The sequence below is a fragment of the Anser anser genome (genome assembly GCF_964211835.1).
Source record: "Anser anser genome assembly, chromosome: 2".
Lineage (NCBI taxonomy): Eukaryota > Metazoa > Chordata > Aves > Anseriformes > Anatidae > Anser > Anser anser.
Window position 1 is genome coordinate 12479198 of NC_139721.1, and position 18498 is coordinate 12497695.

At 50.1% G+C, this 18498-nt stretch overlaps 1 protein-coding gene across 6 annotated transcripts; it reads right to left on the bottom strand.

Annotated features, from left to right (window-relative positions):
- Positions 1–1872: 1872 nt before the first annotated feature.
- FAM83A (family with sequence similarity 83 member A) lies at positions 1873–18131 on the bottom strand. Of its 6 annotated transcripts, none has more exons than XM_083825586.1 (7): positions 15811–18131; positions 15563–15677; positions 14476–14648; positions 13774–14380; positions 10321–10488; positions 8616–8740; positions 1873–4370 (listed from the first exon to the last, which is right to left on the bottom strand). In XM_083825586.1, exons 4-7 carry the CDS (start codon positions 14344–14346, stop codon positions 3824–3826), a joined length of 1413 nt encoding a protein of 470 aa, XP_083681712.1. In that variant the 5' UTR covers positions 14347–14380; positions 14476–14648; positions 15563–15677; positions 15811–18131; the 3' UTR covers positions 1873–3823. The 6 variants fall into 6 exon arrangements, with proteins under 6 accessions (XP_083681712.1, XP_083681711.1, XP_083681714.1 ...); XM_083825585.1 differs by having other exon boundaries at positions 14476–14748; XM_083825588.1 differs by lacking the exons at positions 15563–15677; positions 15811–18131 and having other exon boundaries at positions 14476–14506; positions 14607–15544.
- Positions 18132–18498: the final 367 nt, after the last annotated feature.

Genomic DNA, 18498 nt, shown 5'->3' on the forward strand with positions numbered 1-18498 from the left:
AATGCGATTAAACCACATCCTGGTCAGCTGGTTATGAAATCCGATGGCTTGGCAAGGGAACTCGGGGAAGCGTGAATGCGCTCCTCATGTAGTACAGAATACTCGTTTTAGGCATGCGTCCGCTTTGCTAGGTGGAATTTTTTGGGGGTGTGCGTGTGTAGAGCACCGTGTGCGGATGGCAGGAAGCCCACCTGGAAGGCTGGGGGATGCTTTTAAGGCTCACTGCTGTTTGCAGCAAAGACTGTCTGTAAGGGGCCCTAAATTAATCACACTGTTGGCAGCAGCAATAGAATGTCTTGCAGAAAAGCCACAGAAACGTGAAAAGCTTTGTGCTAAACATGTCAGCAAAAAAAATAAAGTTACAGAAGCAGGCACTTTTCCCAGGTTCTCTTAAACTTACAGTCATGAGTAGCTACAGACAAAGGATAAAATCTGTTTTCCCACAGCTCCCAAGTAGGTTCAGCAGTTCCAGCATCGTAACACAGCTTCTGTGGGACCAGGTTCGCGGAGAGATTTCACGGGAGCTTGCCAAACGATTTGGCTCCGCTCGTTGGAAGGTGGAAACAGCATTCGAGCTGTTTTAGCAGCAAAAGAACCGCTTGCCAAGTGTTGGCATTTCAGGGCTGAGATGGCCAAAACATGCAGCGACATGGCCAACGCGATTTGGAGGCTCTTTGGGGGGCGTGCGGGTTGTTTAGCTTGCGGTCGTCGCTTGGGCTGGCACCACAGCGGTTAAGCCCAGCTGCTGGCGGAGTGGAAGGCAGGCGGCAGCTCTGAAGAACAGGCAGTATTTTCTCAAACACAACAATACGGCAAAAAATGTTGTTTATGACTACTGCAGGGAAAACAACACGAGCGCTCTTCTGAGCGTGTTGCGTGGTTACTGCTCCAAGTAACCCGTGTTTGTCGCGCTGGGCCTGGGAAATATTCTTTGTCCCCTTCGTGCCTGGCTACCTCTCGTCACAGCTACTTCAATTCCTCCTTTTTTGGCCTCCTCCTGACTTTTTTTTGGCATGCCACTTCTACCTCCAGCTTTCTGTTTCTGATCCTGTCTCCTGAGGGGCTTTGCGTTTCCATCTCGTGCTGGAATGGCTCAGCGTCGCTTCTGTGCTCCGCGTGATTCCGCATCTGCCTGTAATGGGTCTCCTCGTGTTTTGGCTCTCACGGTACTAATATCGGGATTAATACGTGCACCGGGACTCCACGCTGAGTGAAACTGCAAGTTTAGGATTGCAAACTGCAAGCGAGGCTCTGTTAGCTGTTACCAGGACTCAATTTTGTCACTCTAACACTTGCTCATATTCCAGGCGCTTCGGGCAGGACCCTCTGACCTGGTCGTGCTGCTTCGGTAGCGATTTGGTGCGCGCGAACACAACCCGAGGAGCAGGAGCACGTTACTGCTGCGGCTAGCGAAGGCCCCCCCCCTTTTCTCATCGCATGGTAGCAGTGTTTATGCACGCCCTTCCCTCGCAGCAGGCTGACAGGTATGTCAGCATCCTGCTCCGACCTTCCTGACAGGTAGTTTCTGCAGCTGCCTGTAACCACACGTTCCCTTCATCGCTGAGCAATCAAGCCTGTGGGAGCCTGTTAGGATTTTTGGCATAACTCAGGGCTGAAATTGCAAACTCTTGATTGTTTTCCATCAAAACTGAAATTCCATTCGTTTGACATTCAAGTTCAGCTGTCGTCTAAATTAGCACAAGCTGTGTCCTTGGTCCAGGGCTGAAATTAATTCTTCTTAACTCGCAATGCTCCTTCTGTGTTATTAGCTCGTCCCTTATCTACTTCTCATTAGCTGCGTGCTCCAAAACTTCTGTAGGCAGAGCACCTCACCCCACGGTGATGACAAGAGCTCCTTTCTGGATTTCACGGGTCATGGCCTAAGGAAACGAAGGCTTCAGAGGTGTAGTGGTCTGTGAACTGGTGGTCTATGAACGCCTTCCCATATCCGCTCCGTGCCACCCCCAGTTGGGCCCCAGCAGGACAAAGGGATTGACCCAAATTTAGAAGAAAAGTCTTAATTAGGCAGGAGGGACACACGTTTAATTCTGTTTGAGCTGATTTCAGAAAAAAAAACCCTACACGTTTCCTCATCAGCTGGGCTCTGGCTTTATGGAAATCATGTAGGTTTTGGAAAAGATGAAGAAACAAACGATTCTCAGAGGGATTTTAATGAAACTTTCTTTTATTTATCTAAATATGATAACTGTATATGATAATTAAGTAGAATTCTCGTAGGAATGAAGAATCAATTTTCCCTTCTTCCCAAGGAATCCAAAAAAATGTCGCTATGTACAGAGATTTACAGTGATATGCAATAGTTCATTGGTTTCCCGGACTCCAAAATTTGATACACCAGGGGTAAAAACGTCCACACCACAGCTGGTGCAGCACGTATCCATCCTGTACCTTTTATAATGTTCTGTAAACTTTACATTTTCAAAACTACAGCTCTTCCAAGGATGAGAAACTTTCCTCACCTGAAATTCTGCCATTGCATACAATTTTCACAATCCACAGGCCAAAAAATTAAATTATATTCTTTCAAATACAATTTTTGGACAGGTGAGAAGACAGGCAAAATGGGTCAGATGGGCAAATGTGTTCAGGCTTCTGTTTTCTGCTGGAGTCAGATGAAAGGTGATGTAAAGCAGGATTAAAAAATAAAAATAATAAATCAATAGATGTTAGGTGTCTAGTAACTTCGGGACTTCGATGGAAGTCCATATTTCATGAGTTTTCGTACTATTTTTTGCTTTCACTTACAGAAGCTTCCTTCGTTTTCATGAATTATTTGGCCAAAAGTTTCTCAGCTTTGTGGGCGCTACGGTTCAAGGTGCTGAATGTCTGTAGCTTCCTTTTATTCAATGGAAACTGCTGATACCCAGTTTCTCTTTAAAAATTAGAAACTTTGAAGAGTTCTGTAAAAAAGTATCATAATCTCTAAGTTAATGTTCAGTCAAGTGACCGCTGAGAGGCTTTCCAAGATCCACGCACTGCTAAGTGAATTGGAACTCGGTACTTGGAGGCTGTTACTAACAGGACTTTGCTTCCTTACTTGGCTTCAATTTCCAGTCTGAATCCACGCAGCTGCTCTGCAACGAGGAAAACTGCTCTGAGCTGGTGGGACTGGAGGTTTCTAACAAAGCGTGCTGGAATGCACCCATGTTGCTAATGAGGGAAAGGAAGCACAGGGTGGCTGTGAGATGCCCTCTGCACCCCGAGCTTTTGGTCTCGGTCCACTTCGCGGTTAGCAGGCCTGTTCCTAGAAACCCTGCAAGCAGATTTCCTCGCTGCGCACCTCAAGCAGACAGCTCCGAGACAGTGCGAAGGTGGAAACTGTGCTTCCCTGCCAGCCCTAAAGGAGTCCTCCTAAATCAAGACTAAGCTGTGATGACAGCATCGTGTCAGTCTGGCACGTAAATAGCAGCCTTCGGTCTCCCGAATTAGTTCCTTATGCAAGTGCATAAAAAGCCCGGGGAGAACCTGCGCCTTACCCCGTGTACAGGTGCCTGGCCACACGGAAACCTCCTGAAACACCAACCGGTCACCGGGGGCACGTGGCTGGCGGCAGCGGCGCTGCACCGCGAGCAGCGCTGTTTAGATGTGCCCTTACTGGGACCATGCGGCGTCCAACGTTTACGTGCTGCCAGGCTTGGCTTTTTAATTAGGGAAACGAAGCATCCACAAGCACCGAAACAAAACAAGCGGCTCGAAATCATCCTCATTTTGTATTAGGCAGAATTTCTACGTTCATCAGTGTACAAGCGATTGCTAAACAGGTCCTCGCTACGTCTGCTTGCAATTCAAGGCCGGGTGGTTATTATGCAAACAGGTTACCTTTGTGGAGGCATCGCCAGGGTGAATTTAAGCCCGTCCTGTTTGGTTCCTCTTGTCTAACTCTTACAGGCCGGTAAATGTTCATGTTGTTGTAGAGAACCGCCGAGCTATCGGCCGCGTAGTGCGGCTGGTAGTAGTTAGGCTGGAGGGCCGGCTGGGCTGGGGGGGGCGTGAACGAGACAAAGCTGTGGAAAGAATTAACTCTATGCAGCGGTGACTGCGGGGCCAGGTTGCTGCTGAATATGAGAGTTCTTGGGGTTTGCTTGTTCTGGTGGGTGCTGCCGGCTGAGAGGCTGCTCAGGGGGTCTGAGAGAGTGTTGGCGCTGCCCTCGTTGCTGTCGGGGAGGCTGCGCTGGGGAGCCCAGGTGGTGCGGAAGAAGAAGGGCATGGTGCGTGGCGGAGACTTCGGGCCCCTGACGGGTTTGGACAGCGCGTAAAGGTGTCGGAACTCCTCGTCAAAAAGCTCCACAACTTGCCCGGTAAACTTGGAGAGGAGATTGCGGTGAACCTGGCCGCACAACCACGTGAAGCTGGAAGGAGAGACAAGGCGAGGGTTAGCGTTAACGTCAGCCGGTTGGAACGGGAGATCCAACACGGGACGGAGGTGTCCCGGTTGACTTTCGGGTCAGTTCACATCAGCGCCTCTCTCTTTGGCTTGGATCGAGCTTTGTTATTGCAGCTGCCGCTAAAACCCTCAAGAACCCTTGTGAAGTTATATAAGCTCCTGAAGGGAGTGGTGGAAACCATCAGCCACGTCCATGGCAGGACTAAGTGCCAAGTCTTTCAGGAGCCTGCCTCTGGGTGGCTGTTCGTGGGAAGGAGCTCAGACCCCTGGTTTCGGTGTCCCTCAGTGCTTAAATTCATGCCCTGCCACGTCTCGTCTGCAGATACAGCAGCTGTATCTCCCCTGCAGAACGCCACGCCAGGTTGTAGATCTCACCCGCTCCAAACTGGCATTAGAAAGACTGGTGAAAAATAACCATCCTTTGTCGGCTTTCCTTTTGCTGTGCCTCTGTCTGCACTGGTCAAGAGAAGCACATAAAAACGCAACATCCCTGTCGCCTCCCCCCCCCCCAAACAAACCTCACCTGGTGTTGGGCAAAAGCTCACTTTCTTCACAACAGAGCGAATGAAATTAGCAATATTTTCTACAGCCTTTACAAAAATTAAAAAAAATCTACTTTGCTGTAAAGTAAGGGAGAAGCACCGCAACAGTTTTTATTCCTGTAGACCGGAGGCACACCTTGGAACACTTCGTGGCTTCTAAATGATTTTTCTTTTATGTACTACCCTAATCCACTTGGCAAACGTAAATTTGTGCTCTTTTACAAAGCCGCAAGCCAGCTCGACTGTGCTGTGCAGGCTGCCCTGTGTGAGCAGCAGCAGCATCAGTAACACGAGCGCAGCTGAGAGCATGAGATGTAATTACTCCCCGAGCTGACTGGGGCTCGAGCTGGGCAGCAGAGGTTACTGCCCAGCGTTGGGTTTGAACTTGAGGTTATTCAGTGTTGGCAAAAGTCAGTCCCGGTTATTCCTCCAGGACCTTATTAGCTACGCTGGATTTGCACGAGGGTTGCCAGCGGCCAGACTTGGCTGTAGGTGTGTGCACTTTCAATCCCGGTCTTGTCAAAACTGACAGAACTCTGTGAAACTCGGAGGGACTGAGAGCCTCAGCTGATGCTAACAGAATAAAGACACAATTTGTACTCGCCAGTTCAAGGCGTTCTTAACGAGGGCTAGGTTTTGGCATGCGTTGTTCCTGTACTGTTGATTCAGGAGCAAGAGGAGGAGTGAAGTAATCCCTGCTCAGTGCCACTGGGCACCTGTACATTTATGACCGGACATGAAAATATTCAGTAAGTTACTAAACCACGGGTACTTCTCCTCCACCTCATGCAAATCATTCTAAATTTTGACAGAACCTCAGGAGCTGAGATAAACTGCGCAGCAAGCGAACTCCCCCCGGTTTGGTAACATCTGCTGTGCTAGCAGGGCATTGCCTTCACTCACTAAAAAGCGCTCTCCGAACCTTTGCATGCCCTTTATCTAACCGTGAAGGAGGCTATGAACCTGGAAAGAATATGAAAATACAAGCAGTTAGTCTCAGATATCTACACTGAAGTCACAAACTCATGTAGGGGCTGAGGCATGGAGCGACAGGTGTATATTTTGTGCTATAGGTATATTTAATTTCTACATGAAAGTTTACAGAGAAAGAAAAATCCATTATAAATGGCTTTTAGAAAGTAACCACCTCAGAGGAGAAAGCTGTTGGGGCTGATTTTGACAATTCGCTCCCAAATATGACTTCCTGGAGTGCCTGACGGACAGATCCTTGTTTGTGGCTCACTGATCTTAGCTGTAACACTTGTAAGCAGCGAAAGCCAGGTCCTTTAATAACCCAAAGATTCTCTACAGACTGGTGGCAAAGGGTCAGCAGTAAAACAAGAAGGTGAAACCCGCGTGATTTGAGACAAATGTTTGTGGATGTGCGCTGCTTCCAGCCCTGGAGCTCTCTGCCTGAGGAGAGAGGGCCAGCTTCTGGGGCTCTCATTTTGCCTCCTTTGGGAGCACTGAGTTCATACGCTAACTTCAAATTTCATTCAAATAAAAAATACAAAGAGCTAGCATAGCTTTAACGGGGTGGGCTAGACTAAGACAGAGGCAACAAAAAGAAATATTTCATTCTAACCCAACACCATAGAAACAGGCAATAAGGATCGAGACAAAAACTAAATCTTAAAACATTTATTGACGCCTGCACTCACGCAGACACACGGCTGGAGCTGCTGCTTCTTCAGGAGCTTCTCCACTCCAGCCTGTCTTGTGTGGCAGAGCCAAGCACATCCACACTGACCAAAGCAATGGCTTTTCAAACGGGTTTTTGAAAACCACGCCAGAGCAGGAGATCCCACAGGCTCCATGGTGGTTCCTTTGCCTCTAACTAATTACCAAACTCAGCCCTCTTTGTTGTCTATTAGGCTAACATATTTTGTTCCCAGACACTTTGGCTGGAAACAGCAAGCTGCGGTCGCTCTTAGAGCACTAAGTACCAAAGGGCTACTTTATTTCCTCAGCCTGCTCCCCTCATTGCTGTTATAAAGTCGTGCAGAGCACAGCACTAAGGTGAAATATATTGTTGTATTAGTTTTAAGATCCTTTGCATCAGTTTTAGGATTTATTTAAACTTGATTTCCAGCAAATACGCTGCAAAAAAGTGTGTTTTACTCTCTTAACATCATTCTGTTTACACCTGCAGAGGTTGGTGAGTAAGATTTGGCAATAATAGAAAGTTTTCAGATGAATAAAGGGAGAGCTAGCAAGCCTATGGAAATGCCACGCACTGATCGCCAGGTACAGCCCGTGTGAATCTCCAAACTGGTGCTGAGCACGCTGAAGTTAAATAGCGTATAGATTTGCCCCTCACCACCCTCTCTGCTTGCTTGCTGGATAGGGCATCAGGTAGTTTGACAAGGCTCTTGGATTTAAAAGATAATGCAACGGCAGTAGAGAATGACAGAAGTCATGCGCAGTCTTGCACAGGACTTTGAGGTTTTGTTGTGTTTGTTTTTGTTTTTAGGATTGAAAAAAGAAGCCAAAAGGAAGCTTCTTGGCAAAAGAAAATCTGTCTTGTTCTGTCTCTCCTCTCCCGCACATCTACTGCTCCCTCTATGAATCTGCTGTTGCATTTCCAAATGTCTTTGGTGAGGGATTAAAAGAAAACTGAAAGAACAATAAAACCATAGTGGCCAATGAAAAAAACAACAGTGTGTTCACTCGTTTTTGTCTGATGGTTCGTTTGGAAACAGTGAAAAAGTGGGTGCCTGTGCCAGTAGACAGCTGCATTCTTACAGCCTTCCCCAGCCCCGCATACTCACGTTTACCTTTGTTATTACAGTTGCATAATCTTCCTGGTGGCACAGTTTTATCAGACTAGAAGCATTTAAGCCTCCAAATCATAAACCTGGATTAAGAAAAACAATCTCCTCCTTTTAATTATTTAATCACATCTGTAATTTTTTTCTCTTGTCTTTTTGTATCTGAGTTTCTAGGATACGCTTCAGTCATTTGTGAAGCTTACCTACGTAGCCATGAGGCTTAGGAACTTTATTTATTTGATGCAAGCTCACAGTCTCATGAAATTCCCTGACCTGAGGATCTTGGCTCTTAATTAAAAGCCCAATTGCTGAGATGCTACGTCCTGTACCTGAAATAATTACAGCAGCACAAAAGTGGAGAGTTGCAGATGCAGCTTATAAAAAAAAAATAAAGTACAACAGCCACCTAGATACGCACTTCCTATCTGTTAGGGAAACACAAGACAAAAGAGTAAGTCCCTGAAGTATTTCTGCTTTCCCTTTAATCACTGAACTTGTCAAATAGAGAACAAATCCTCAGATAAGCTGAGCTACATTAAGGGATCCCAAGGGATGGAAACGTATCATGTCTCATGATCACAGCATCTGAGGACCCAAACAACAAGGAAAGCGTAATACTAAGACACACACATCTCTCGTTCTGCTCCAGGGCTGCACTGGCAAAGTTGTTTTAATTAGTTTCGGAACGTTTAAGTTAAATACCACACTCCGTAAAGAAGTAACACGGGCTTTTAAGCAAGCGATTTGGATTACTGAAAAACGGCACGTATATGCAAGCAGAAGGTATTTTTTGTTCAAAAAAACTTGTTCACCCATACCAAACTTTCCACGGCACTTTTTTGTGAAGTAATATTAATAAAAGGGCACCTAGATATGAACTGCAATGGCTTATCTCACCTGTAAGATCCAGAGAGCACGTATCTCCAGTCAGAGATAAGAAATTTTTCTTGTATTTGTCCTGAAAATTTCCTGCCTGATTTGGCACAGTAAACCTCTCCAGTAACACTGCGGACTGAGATATTCTAGTAAAGAAAAAGAAAAGTTATATGAACAGAGTGAATTACATGTTTTGTCTTCTTTTAAAATTAAAAGTCAGAAGGAAAGAGCCCTTTTCCCCTGTTGCCTTTAGCACTTCCGTCATTTCTGTTATGATTTCTTTATGGATTTTAACGTTATATTTGAAGGTTTGGGGACAGTGGAAGCCCAGCCAAGCTTTCTGACTACATAGAGGGCTATTTTTTTTCAATGGGGACATAAACCTGCATGGAAACTTGCACAGGAGCAGCTGCATTGTACAAGAACAGATGCTACCCATCATGAAATGAGTACCAGAGATGCGTCCTTCACTCCGAGCAGTCTGTTACCTCCACTGACATCCCAGCGACACGCGATTCCCCATCGTTTCACGCTGTCTATGGCACAACACAGCAGGGCAAAACCTCTGCTTTTTCTAATCCACCCGGGCCTGCAAGGACATGCACACTGCGCTGCTGGTGAGGCCCCGATGAGCTGTTAATGCAGTATCAGGTGTGAGTACACGTGTGAATGGAGGAAAAGGTCCATTTGGCCGTGATATGCTTCTGAGCTGTCACAGCTCAGCAGCTCCTTGCACCTCAGCAAGCTCAATTAAAGCCACGTCAGGTACCCAGACCTGACACCACTGTCTCCGTGCACGCTACGCAGAATTAAGGCCTCGGTAAATGAGTGGCACCAAGGGTGCAGCTCATTTGTGAAAACCTGTGAGTGGGAGCAGCATACATGCAACAAATAGCTAAGGAGTGGGGGTTTACAGACGTACAGACACCGCAATGAGAATGTTTTATTAATTTCGGCTTCCTGGTGTGTTTGGTGTGGAATTCAGCTGCTGAAACACAGGTGTCTGCTGCAGTTAGGATGCCCTCAGGCCTCCTGCCTGCCCTCCAGCTGCTGCTGCGGAAGGCCGCAGTCTCTGCGGTATCAGCCATCCCCGCGAAGATGTCACAGGTGCCCTGCAGCACCTCCAGCAACACCTGGGAGGGCTCCTAGGAGGTTATTTCTAAGGTCAGTTTCCTCCGGCAGAGACAAAGTTGGACTATGCTAACAGCCAGCTCAACGTGAGGCATCATCACCTTTAAAGCAAAGCCTTAACAGCATCGTTTTATTGTGTTTCATATAAACACCCACAGAACCGGGCTGAAACGCTGAGGCTGGGGATCAAGAGCAGCAGGGGAAGGAGAGAGGCGATGCCGGCAGAGCTAACCCCTCCCAGCCCCGCTGAAACCGCCCCGTTCAGTCCCTCTGGCCGCCCAGGCATTGCCAGGCACAGGGGGTTGTGTGCAGCTCGTGCTCCCCGCTGTCTGGGGCTGCTGCAGGCATTAAACAGAAGCAGCTGTAATGCTTTTGTCACCTCCCTCTGTTAGGGGGCTTCGTCTAGTGGAAATGCCTCAACTTCCTGTAAAATCCATGGAAAACTGTAGGCATCCTCGGAGGTAAGAAACTAGGTAAGATAACGCTAGCTCTGAATTCTCTTTGTCTGTTTTAATTACAAAGTGGAATGACCCCAGTGTAACCGTGCTTCTAACCCAAAATGCCTAACGTGAGATGAAGCTGAGAGCCGCGGTACCTTGAAGAGATCCTCAGCGATTTGCAGTTTGTCGCACATCTCAGAGAAGAGGTTTAGGTTGCCGTGATCGAGCAGCAGGTAGACGAAGACCATGCGCTTGTTAGCTGCCTCCAGGAGGTCACAGAGAATCTCAGTGTCTGTGAACACGTCCATCACGATGGCGAGCACCTAGGGGAAGAAAAAGCAGGGGCATTAGCAGAGTAAATTTACATACGTTAAGGTTGCCCGGGAGGTCACTGAAAGGTAGCAGGGTTTTTATTTGTTTTTAAGAAGTTCTAACAAACGCAAACCTTAGGAGGTACGTGGGGATATTTCTTCTGTTTTTCCCCCTGAATCAATGAATCAAGGAGAGACGTCGCTTCATTGCTTTATTGTTCTTATAAATCCAACATAACGTGCGACGGTTCTTTTAAGCATAAACCAGAATGTGACCCAGGAAACTGTAGGCGAGATTTCAGCACTAGGAAGTATATTGAAGCACTGATCGGAGAGTAATAAGGACGGAGCTAAAACAAGAGGCCGCAGCCCTAGCCAAGTGGCCGATCGGCTTTCCTGAGCCGTGTGCGTTTAGCAGGAATCACCGAGTGACGCTTTCTCTGTTCCAGCCTACCCGCGGAACGGTCCTGCTCCTAAACCTGCACTCTGCTCTTGGTGGTGGGGCCACAGACTGCAGCAGTTCCATATTTTTTAATTTTTACATCCGACTTCCATGGTTTATGAGCTAGTTGTTCCAATTTAAGCACACATCTGTGCCTCCCAGCGCACAAACGGCGGGATAGGGTATGAAAGCCTCAGAGCGGCACGGACTGGGCAGCAAGACCCTACCGCTCCTTAAACTTACAGCCCTGACGGCGTGGGTCGAGGAAGCATTAAATGTGCTATAAAACCACTTCCACGCTCCTGCTCGTGGTACTTGCACTCACAGGACGCCGTGTTCAACCGGTGAAAACAAACCTTACAGTATTTCTGCAGTTCTGTCCTCCTAATTTCGTTCAGCTTTCCCCGAATCCTACTCGATGCCTGTGCCCACGCCTGCCAGGGAGCTTCCCTTCCCTCCCCGCCCCCAAGGAAATCCTACAGGGCCCGGCACGTCCTGCGTGCCCGCATCCTGTCCCGACAAGCCGCGGTACTTGTGGAGCGGGCGAGGATCCCACACCTTCACCCTGCTGCCAAGGCACGGCGCTTCAGAAAAGGCCCTGCCAGTGCTGGGTAATTGCCCAATTATGGCCAATTACGTCCAACAGCTTACGTCCACGCTTACTGGTAACGCACCTCCGACTGAGGTTGCCTTTTTAAGGAGCACAGTTCTGCTGCTTCCCATTCAGCCTCACCGGAGCTCCTGACCGCCTCCTGCTTTTTCACCACTCCTTCCCGAGCCGTGTTTCTGCGTGTGGCTTTTACTTGCAGTACTCAGTGCTTCTGCCTTTCGCTTCGGGATTTGTGCCTCACAAACGTGTTAGGGTCGCAGTTCTCCCTGCTCCCCAACCCCTTGCACTTTGGTGTCATCCACAAACATATTCCTTATTCCATTTTTTTATGTTGCTGACGGCCACATTAAGCACCAAGTATCCAGCACGTGCCCTTATCAGATATTAATGACTCCGGTCACTGAAGAACTACTCAAAAAGCAGGTGCCAAACTGATCCTGTCACCACGTGTTACTCCGGTACCCTCCTGTAACGTAAGCGAGGTGGCTAGGAAGGTCATGTGAGCTTGCACTGCATTTCCCACTTTTCCCCTGTGAGTTTTCTCCTCTCGAGATGGCAAATTGGACTGGATTGACACGTTGGCTGATGCTTATCTTCCTATGCCAGAGGTGTTGCTGCTGTTACTGCACCCTTCCGACGTTGTCAGCTTAAAATGACTGATCTGCGATTCTCCTGACGCGCTGAGCACCTGTAGCCTCTCGAAGAGAAATTGCCAGCGGGCATTCTTCCCCCAGGCTGCTGCATTCAGCGCTATCAGTCCCAGCTCCTGCCCTTGCAGGACGCTGCCACAGCAAAGTCCCTGACTCTAGAGGGCTCCGCAGCCTGTGCCGGCGAGCAGGCACCACACACACACACCTCTCTTTCCATGTGGCTGCTGTCTTGCGCCTCTCCAACCAGGAGAAATTTGAGGTTAAAGTTTTTGGAAAGGAATTACACAACAAGAATTTGTTTAGCAGAGCTAAAAGCAGTAAGGGTGCGATCATAACACCTAGAGCCACGGTTTCCAAGAAACCAGAAATGTGCGCTATTTCCCCCAAAATGCCACTCCGTTCCTAGCTCTCACCCAGGGCCTCTCGCCCCTCACCTAAAGCGGAGGGTGTAGCAAGTACTTTCCCCTACAGAGCAAAATTCAAGCAAATTCCCTGCTGCATCAGGTGTGCCCACTGCTCTGACCCTTAAGAAGTCTTTGGGGACTTCATCGTTGCCACTGAAGTCTTGGGACCCCCCCAGATTTCCCTTCTGACACAGCAGCCGCAAGGGTTTTGCTTCTGACCATTCGTCTGTGACGCTGCTGATGGAGTCGCAAGTTTACGCAAGGGCAAAGCTCCCTGATGGTGATTAGCAGGGTCCTGAAAGGTCAGGCAGTTTTTTACCAAGAAAAGAGCCCGAGCTGTCACCACTCCGCCAGAACACGCATCGGAAGAGCTTTCTGCCCCCGTCAGCTGTTCATCTGCTGGCTTCCCAGCTGGTGGGCTGCCTGCCTGGTGACGGGCACCTCTCCACGCCCCCCCATAACTTGTCTGCTACCCGAGGCATGCTCCACACCTGTCCCACACGCCGAGCTAGGCTGTGGAGGCTCTGTATGGAGCCCACGTCACGGTTCAGTGGCACTGACAACCCGTCAGGGATGAGAAGCCTTTTTCTGAACAATTCCACTCTTTCGGGGACACCTGGCACGCACCTGCCCTCCTCCCAGCGCTCCCCTTCGCCCACGTCTCCCACCAATCCTCCAAAACGATCGCTTCTAGCTCAGAGCTGCCTTCGGCTGACTCCTTGCTGCGGGTGAAATGGTGCCTTTGAAGAGGGCCAGCCTGCACCACAGCCCGGTGGCAGGGAGAGCCCAGGGGTGGCCACGGCCGCGCACCCCAGAGGAGCAGCTCCCCAGCTGGGCCGGCTGCAGCACGCTGCCGGGGTCACGGCTCGCACCGCTGTGGCCGCTCCGAGCTGAGCAACTGATGCACGAGAAGGAACGGAGCCCACCCGCCCTTCACAGAGCGTGCTCTGGAGTTTAAAAGAACAGGGAGAACTTTTTTCATTTCTTTGTTTGTTTTTTAAGTCACCGAAGTGAAGGGTGCTGGTGTGAGTACACACAAAGCACTGCGTTTGGACATTAATGGGCCCTCTCTAGAGCAAAGCTACAAGGTAACGCACCAGGCTGGCTCTGATCAAACACCGCCTTCACCTGGTCTTTTTAAGAGCAGGAGGACAGAGAAGTGCAGAGGGAACATGAATTTGCTCTCCGTACCTGCGTGGTCTTGTTGATGTACCGGCGTATGATGTCTCTGATGTTGCTGTTCTTCTCCGTTTGGAAATACACCGTGGCCGTGGACTTTTCCTTTAAATAGGGCTTCTCTGCCGTAATCCATGTGTGCAGGAGGGCTGGCTCGCTGCTGTCAGAAATGGTTGGGAAGTAGGTCCCCGACGGGAGAGAGCCGGCATCGGTCTGCCTTGGCGCGGCCGCCCCGTCGGCGGGGGATTCCTGCGCGTAATACGACTCCCTGGCGTTCTCCTTGATGTACCGAGCTTCCACCGAGGAGAGGAAATCCACCTCGCCTTCTTTGCTCAGCGTTTGGAGATACGAGTCTGTCCCCCCGTCCAGGAAGGCGTCGGTGGCCAGCCTTATGCTTTCGTTGTGGCTGAAATCTGCTTTCGTCGACTTAAGGGACTGGTTCTTGATGTCCTCCAGCCTCTTTTTTATCTTGCCCATATGTCTGGAGTGGCTCATGGTTCGTTGTCTCAGCAGCCGATCTGCGGGGTAGGCACAGTGCATATGCGCGGCGCAGGGAACGTAATCGTCCTTCGGGTTTGGAGACTGCATTCTGGCGTAAAATCACCTCGGCTGAATGAATTAACTGTGAATAAAAATAAAGAGATCTTATTACCTCAGGCGAATTCACACTCCCTGATTTTGTTGGTACAATTATCTTCAAAAAAAAAAGAAGCTTACTTCTCAGGTGGCGGTGTACTTCAGCAACAATCTGTTTCCAGATGGGACACAAGTACAAAGCTGATTAGATCGCTTATCTGAGAGGCACCCACCTCACCCCAAGGGCATACGGAGGATTCAAGTCCAATTACCAGAGCTGTCCGATTTGGCTGTATTTCCCTTCTTGTCGCATCCTGTGAAATGCGAGTGAGGAAAGTATTCAAGCAAAAGCAGGTAGGCTCCCGAGGATCGTTGCACAATCTTCAAAACACCTTGAGGCTTCTCTCTCTTCCCCTAGCATTTGTTATGGAGCAAAAACAAGTCTGGTGTTTAACTGGGACAAAGACATCAGCCATGTCCGTAACTTTGGAACAGCAGAAAGGGTCACAGACTCTTGTCTGTACCTACATGCTGCCAGGCAGGCTTAAAAATAAACTTGAAATTCGTCACTGTGCCCCGTTCACAGTATGTTGCTATTACCATAGACGATTCACTCATTTATTTCTTTAAAGCTTTGTGACTACGCTGCCCTATTAAAAGAAAAATACCCCTTCCCAAACATCCTGAGCATTATGTGGAGGGAGGGTTGTGAGCTGGCCTCAAAGCATCAGCAATACAAACACTCATCATTTGATTGTGCACATTTAGTGCTGTTTGTTTGGTTTCCTTTCCTTTTTTTTTTTTTTTTTTAAAGGCAGCAGCTTCTGGAGTCACGTTGTCACCGTGGCAGCCCGGCTGCTGTGTCATTAGCAGGACGGAGGCGCAGGTTCGCAGCGGGGTGAGAGGCGCAGTGCCTCTGGGAGCCAGGCCGACTGGTATGACTGCACGGGGGTGAGGTGAGGCAGGGTGTGAAGGCACCGTGCCTGAGGTATTCCATAAATACTTGTGTGCATGCTTTTACGCAGAGGCACGTGTGACACACTTTTATCACGCAGGTAGGGTTTACCATCGGGCTGCATAGCTCTGCTCCACGCTGCATCCGTGCACCAACGTGCCATGGCTCCGGAGGTGGCCATAGGCAGAGCAGGGTGGAGCAGATGCAGCAGCCTGGTCTCTCCTGGGCTGCTAAGGGCACGTCTGAGCTGGGAAGGACTCCTGTCACTCTTACCAACACGCTCAGGAGCACGGGCGTCTTCAGGGCTCTTCAGAGGAGCACAGACCTGTTTTTTCCAGGGTAGATTCCCAGATTCTGTGTCTGTGTCCCCAGAGTCTGTGTCAGATGCCTTATGGAAAAAAAATAAAATAAAAGAAAGTAATTATATGCTAGCGTGCCACAAGCATACATATTAAAACAGAGAGGAGCACGAAATGGTTCAGATTTTAGGCCCAGAGCCGTGGAGGGGGGGGAACACGCACCTCGGGAGCCAGAGGAGAGGTGGTGGAGGTGGTGGCCGGAGCGGCGCAGCTCATGATGTGATTTTGGGAACCGTCCCCTGCCCTCCCCCCGCCCCCGACATCCGCCCGCAGCTGTCAGACGCAGCAAAAAGTCATTAATTATCTAGTGACCTGCTCCGCGCAATTATGCTCAAAACGATGCCTCCTAATTAATGTGACGTGCGAGATCGCGCCCTGCCAACGCCAATCAGGGCCTGGCCGGGCCCAGCAGGGCGGTCACCGGCCCTGCCCGCCGTCCTGCCCTGAGTCGAGGCCAGCGCAGTAACCATGGGGTCCCACACGGTCACCCCCATGTCCTACACGGTCACCCCCATGTCCCACATGGCCACCTTAGGGCTCACACCATCACTGCACCTCATGGTCATTTTGGGGACACACGTGGGCAATCCAAGGACCCCCCTGTCACCCCAAGGTCCACTCCTGTCACCCTGGGGAACCCCCACTGTCACCCTGGGGTCCCAGTGTCAGGCTGAGGCCCCATGGCAGTCACCTCAGGGTCCCACACGGTCACCTCAGGGTCTCACACAGTCACCATGGGGCCTGACACGGTCACCTCGGGGTCCCCCACAGTCACCTCAGGATCCCACACAACCACATTAGGATCCCCCATGGTCACATTATGGCCCCACATGGTCACTTCAGGGTCCCCCATGGTCACCTCGGAGTCCCACACGCTCACTTAGGGGCCCCACACAGTCCCCTTGGGGCCCCACACGGTCACACTGGTGACATACACGGCCACCACAAGGGCCCTGACTGTCACCAACAGGCCCCACACGGCCACCACAAAGCCTCACAGGCCTTTATTCGGTCACCGCGGGGTCCCTTATGGCCACCACAGGGTCCCACAGGGTCCCCATGGGCCGGCCCCTCCCGTTCCTCCGCCTCCCCAGGACAGCCCCCAATAGCCAGAGCGGCGAGGTTGCTTTCAGCCGCCTCGTTAGCGCAGTAGGTAGCGCGTCAGTCTCATAATCTGAAGGTCGTGAGTTCGATCCTCACACGGGGCAAAGGCGGATAATAGTTTTTTTTTTTCCCCCGTTTCCCCAGAACGAAAAGCGCCGCGGGACCAAACCCGCCTCGTGCCGGCCGTGCAGGGGGAGCCGGGTGTGCCTCACACGGGGCAGTCGCCCCACAGCTGTCCCAGGGCCCCGCACGGGCGGTGAACGCCCGTGGGTGGCGGTTTTTGAGTGAAACAGGCGGGCAGGGCACCCCGGGGAGCTGCCAGGGGAGGTTCCCCGGCAGCCCCGGCCTCCAGGGGCAGCTCGAGCAGATTCACAGTGGGCGTGAACCTACAAACCATGCACAAGCGTGACAGGGCTCATCCCAGGGCTCATGGGGCATCCACAGGTTCCCCGGGCCTCCTGGTCCAGTGCCTCACCATCCTCTGAGTGAAGAATTTCCTCCTAATCGCTAATCTAAATCTCCCCTCTTTTAGTTTTTAGTCATTCTGCCTTGTCCTATCATTATCTGTCAAAGTAAAAAGTCTTTCTCCATCTTTTTTATAAGACCCCTTTAAGTATTGAAAGGCTGCAATGAAATTACCCCAGAGCCTTCTCTTCCCAGAGCTGAACATCCCCAGCTCTCTCAGCCTGTCTCCATAGGAGAGGCGCTCCAGCCCTCTGATCTTCCTCGTGGCCCTCCTCTGGACCCACTCTAACAGCCCCACGTCCTTCTGGTGCTGGGGGCCCCAGACCAGGACGCAGCACTGCAGGTGGGGCCTCACAGGGGCAGAGCAGAGGGGGACAATCCCCTCCCTCCCCTGCTGGCCGCCCCTCTGGTGATGCAGCCCAGGATGCAGTTGGCCTTCTGGGCTGCAAGCACACACTGCTGGCTCATGTCGAGCTTTTCATTCACCAGAACCCTAAGTTCATCTCTGCTATGAGTTCTTCTCTCAGTCTGTGTTTATGTCAGGGATTGCCCCAGCCCACGTGCAGCACCTTGCACTTGGACTTGTTGAACCTCATGTAGTTCACATGGGCCCACTTCTCCAGCCTGTCCAGGTCCCTTTGGATGGCTTCCCTTCATTCTTTTGTTATCAACCGCACCACTCAGCTTGGTGTCATCTGCAAACTTGCTAAGGGTGTACTCAGTCCCATCGTCTATGTCATTGATGAAGATATTGAAAAGGACCAGTCCCAAAAAAGATCCCTGAGGGACACTGCTTGTCACCAGCCTCCATCTGGACATAGAACCATTGACCACTAATAAACGAGAATCACAGAATCATTAAGGTTGGAGAAGACCTCCAATATCATCTGCTCCAACCATCCCCCTACCACCAATGCCACCCACTAAACCATGTCCCTAAGCACCACGTCCAACCTTTCCTTGAATACCCCCAGGGACGGTGACTCCACCACCTCCCCAGGCAACCCGTTCCAATAATGCACAACTATAACACTATAACATTTTTTACAAACCATAAGTGTGTACACAAATGGTCCAAGGTGCTAGCCAAAAAAGTTGTTTTTTTTTTTCTCTTTTAAATATAGAAATAATCACATGTAAAGTCTAAGACAACTGCAGTCGTCAAAAAAGACAGTTTTTGCATCTACTCATTGTGCATCCCAAAGATCTTTGCTTGCTGTGTTTCTTCAAAAAGCAATGCTGCTGCACCTTCCCTGAGCTCTACTGAGGGTCTTTGATGAG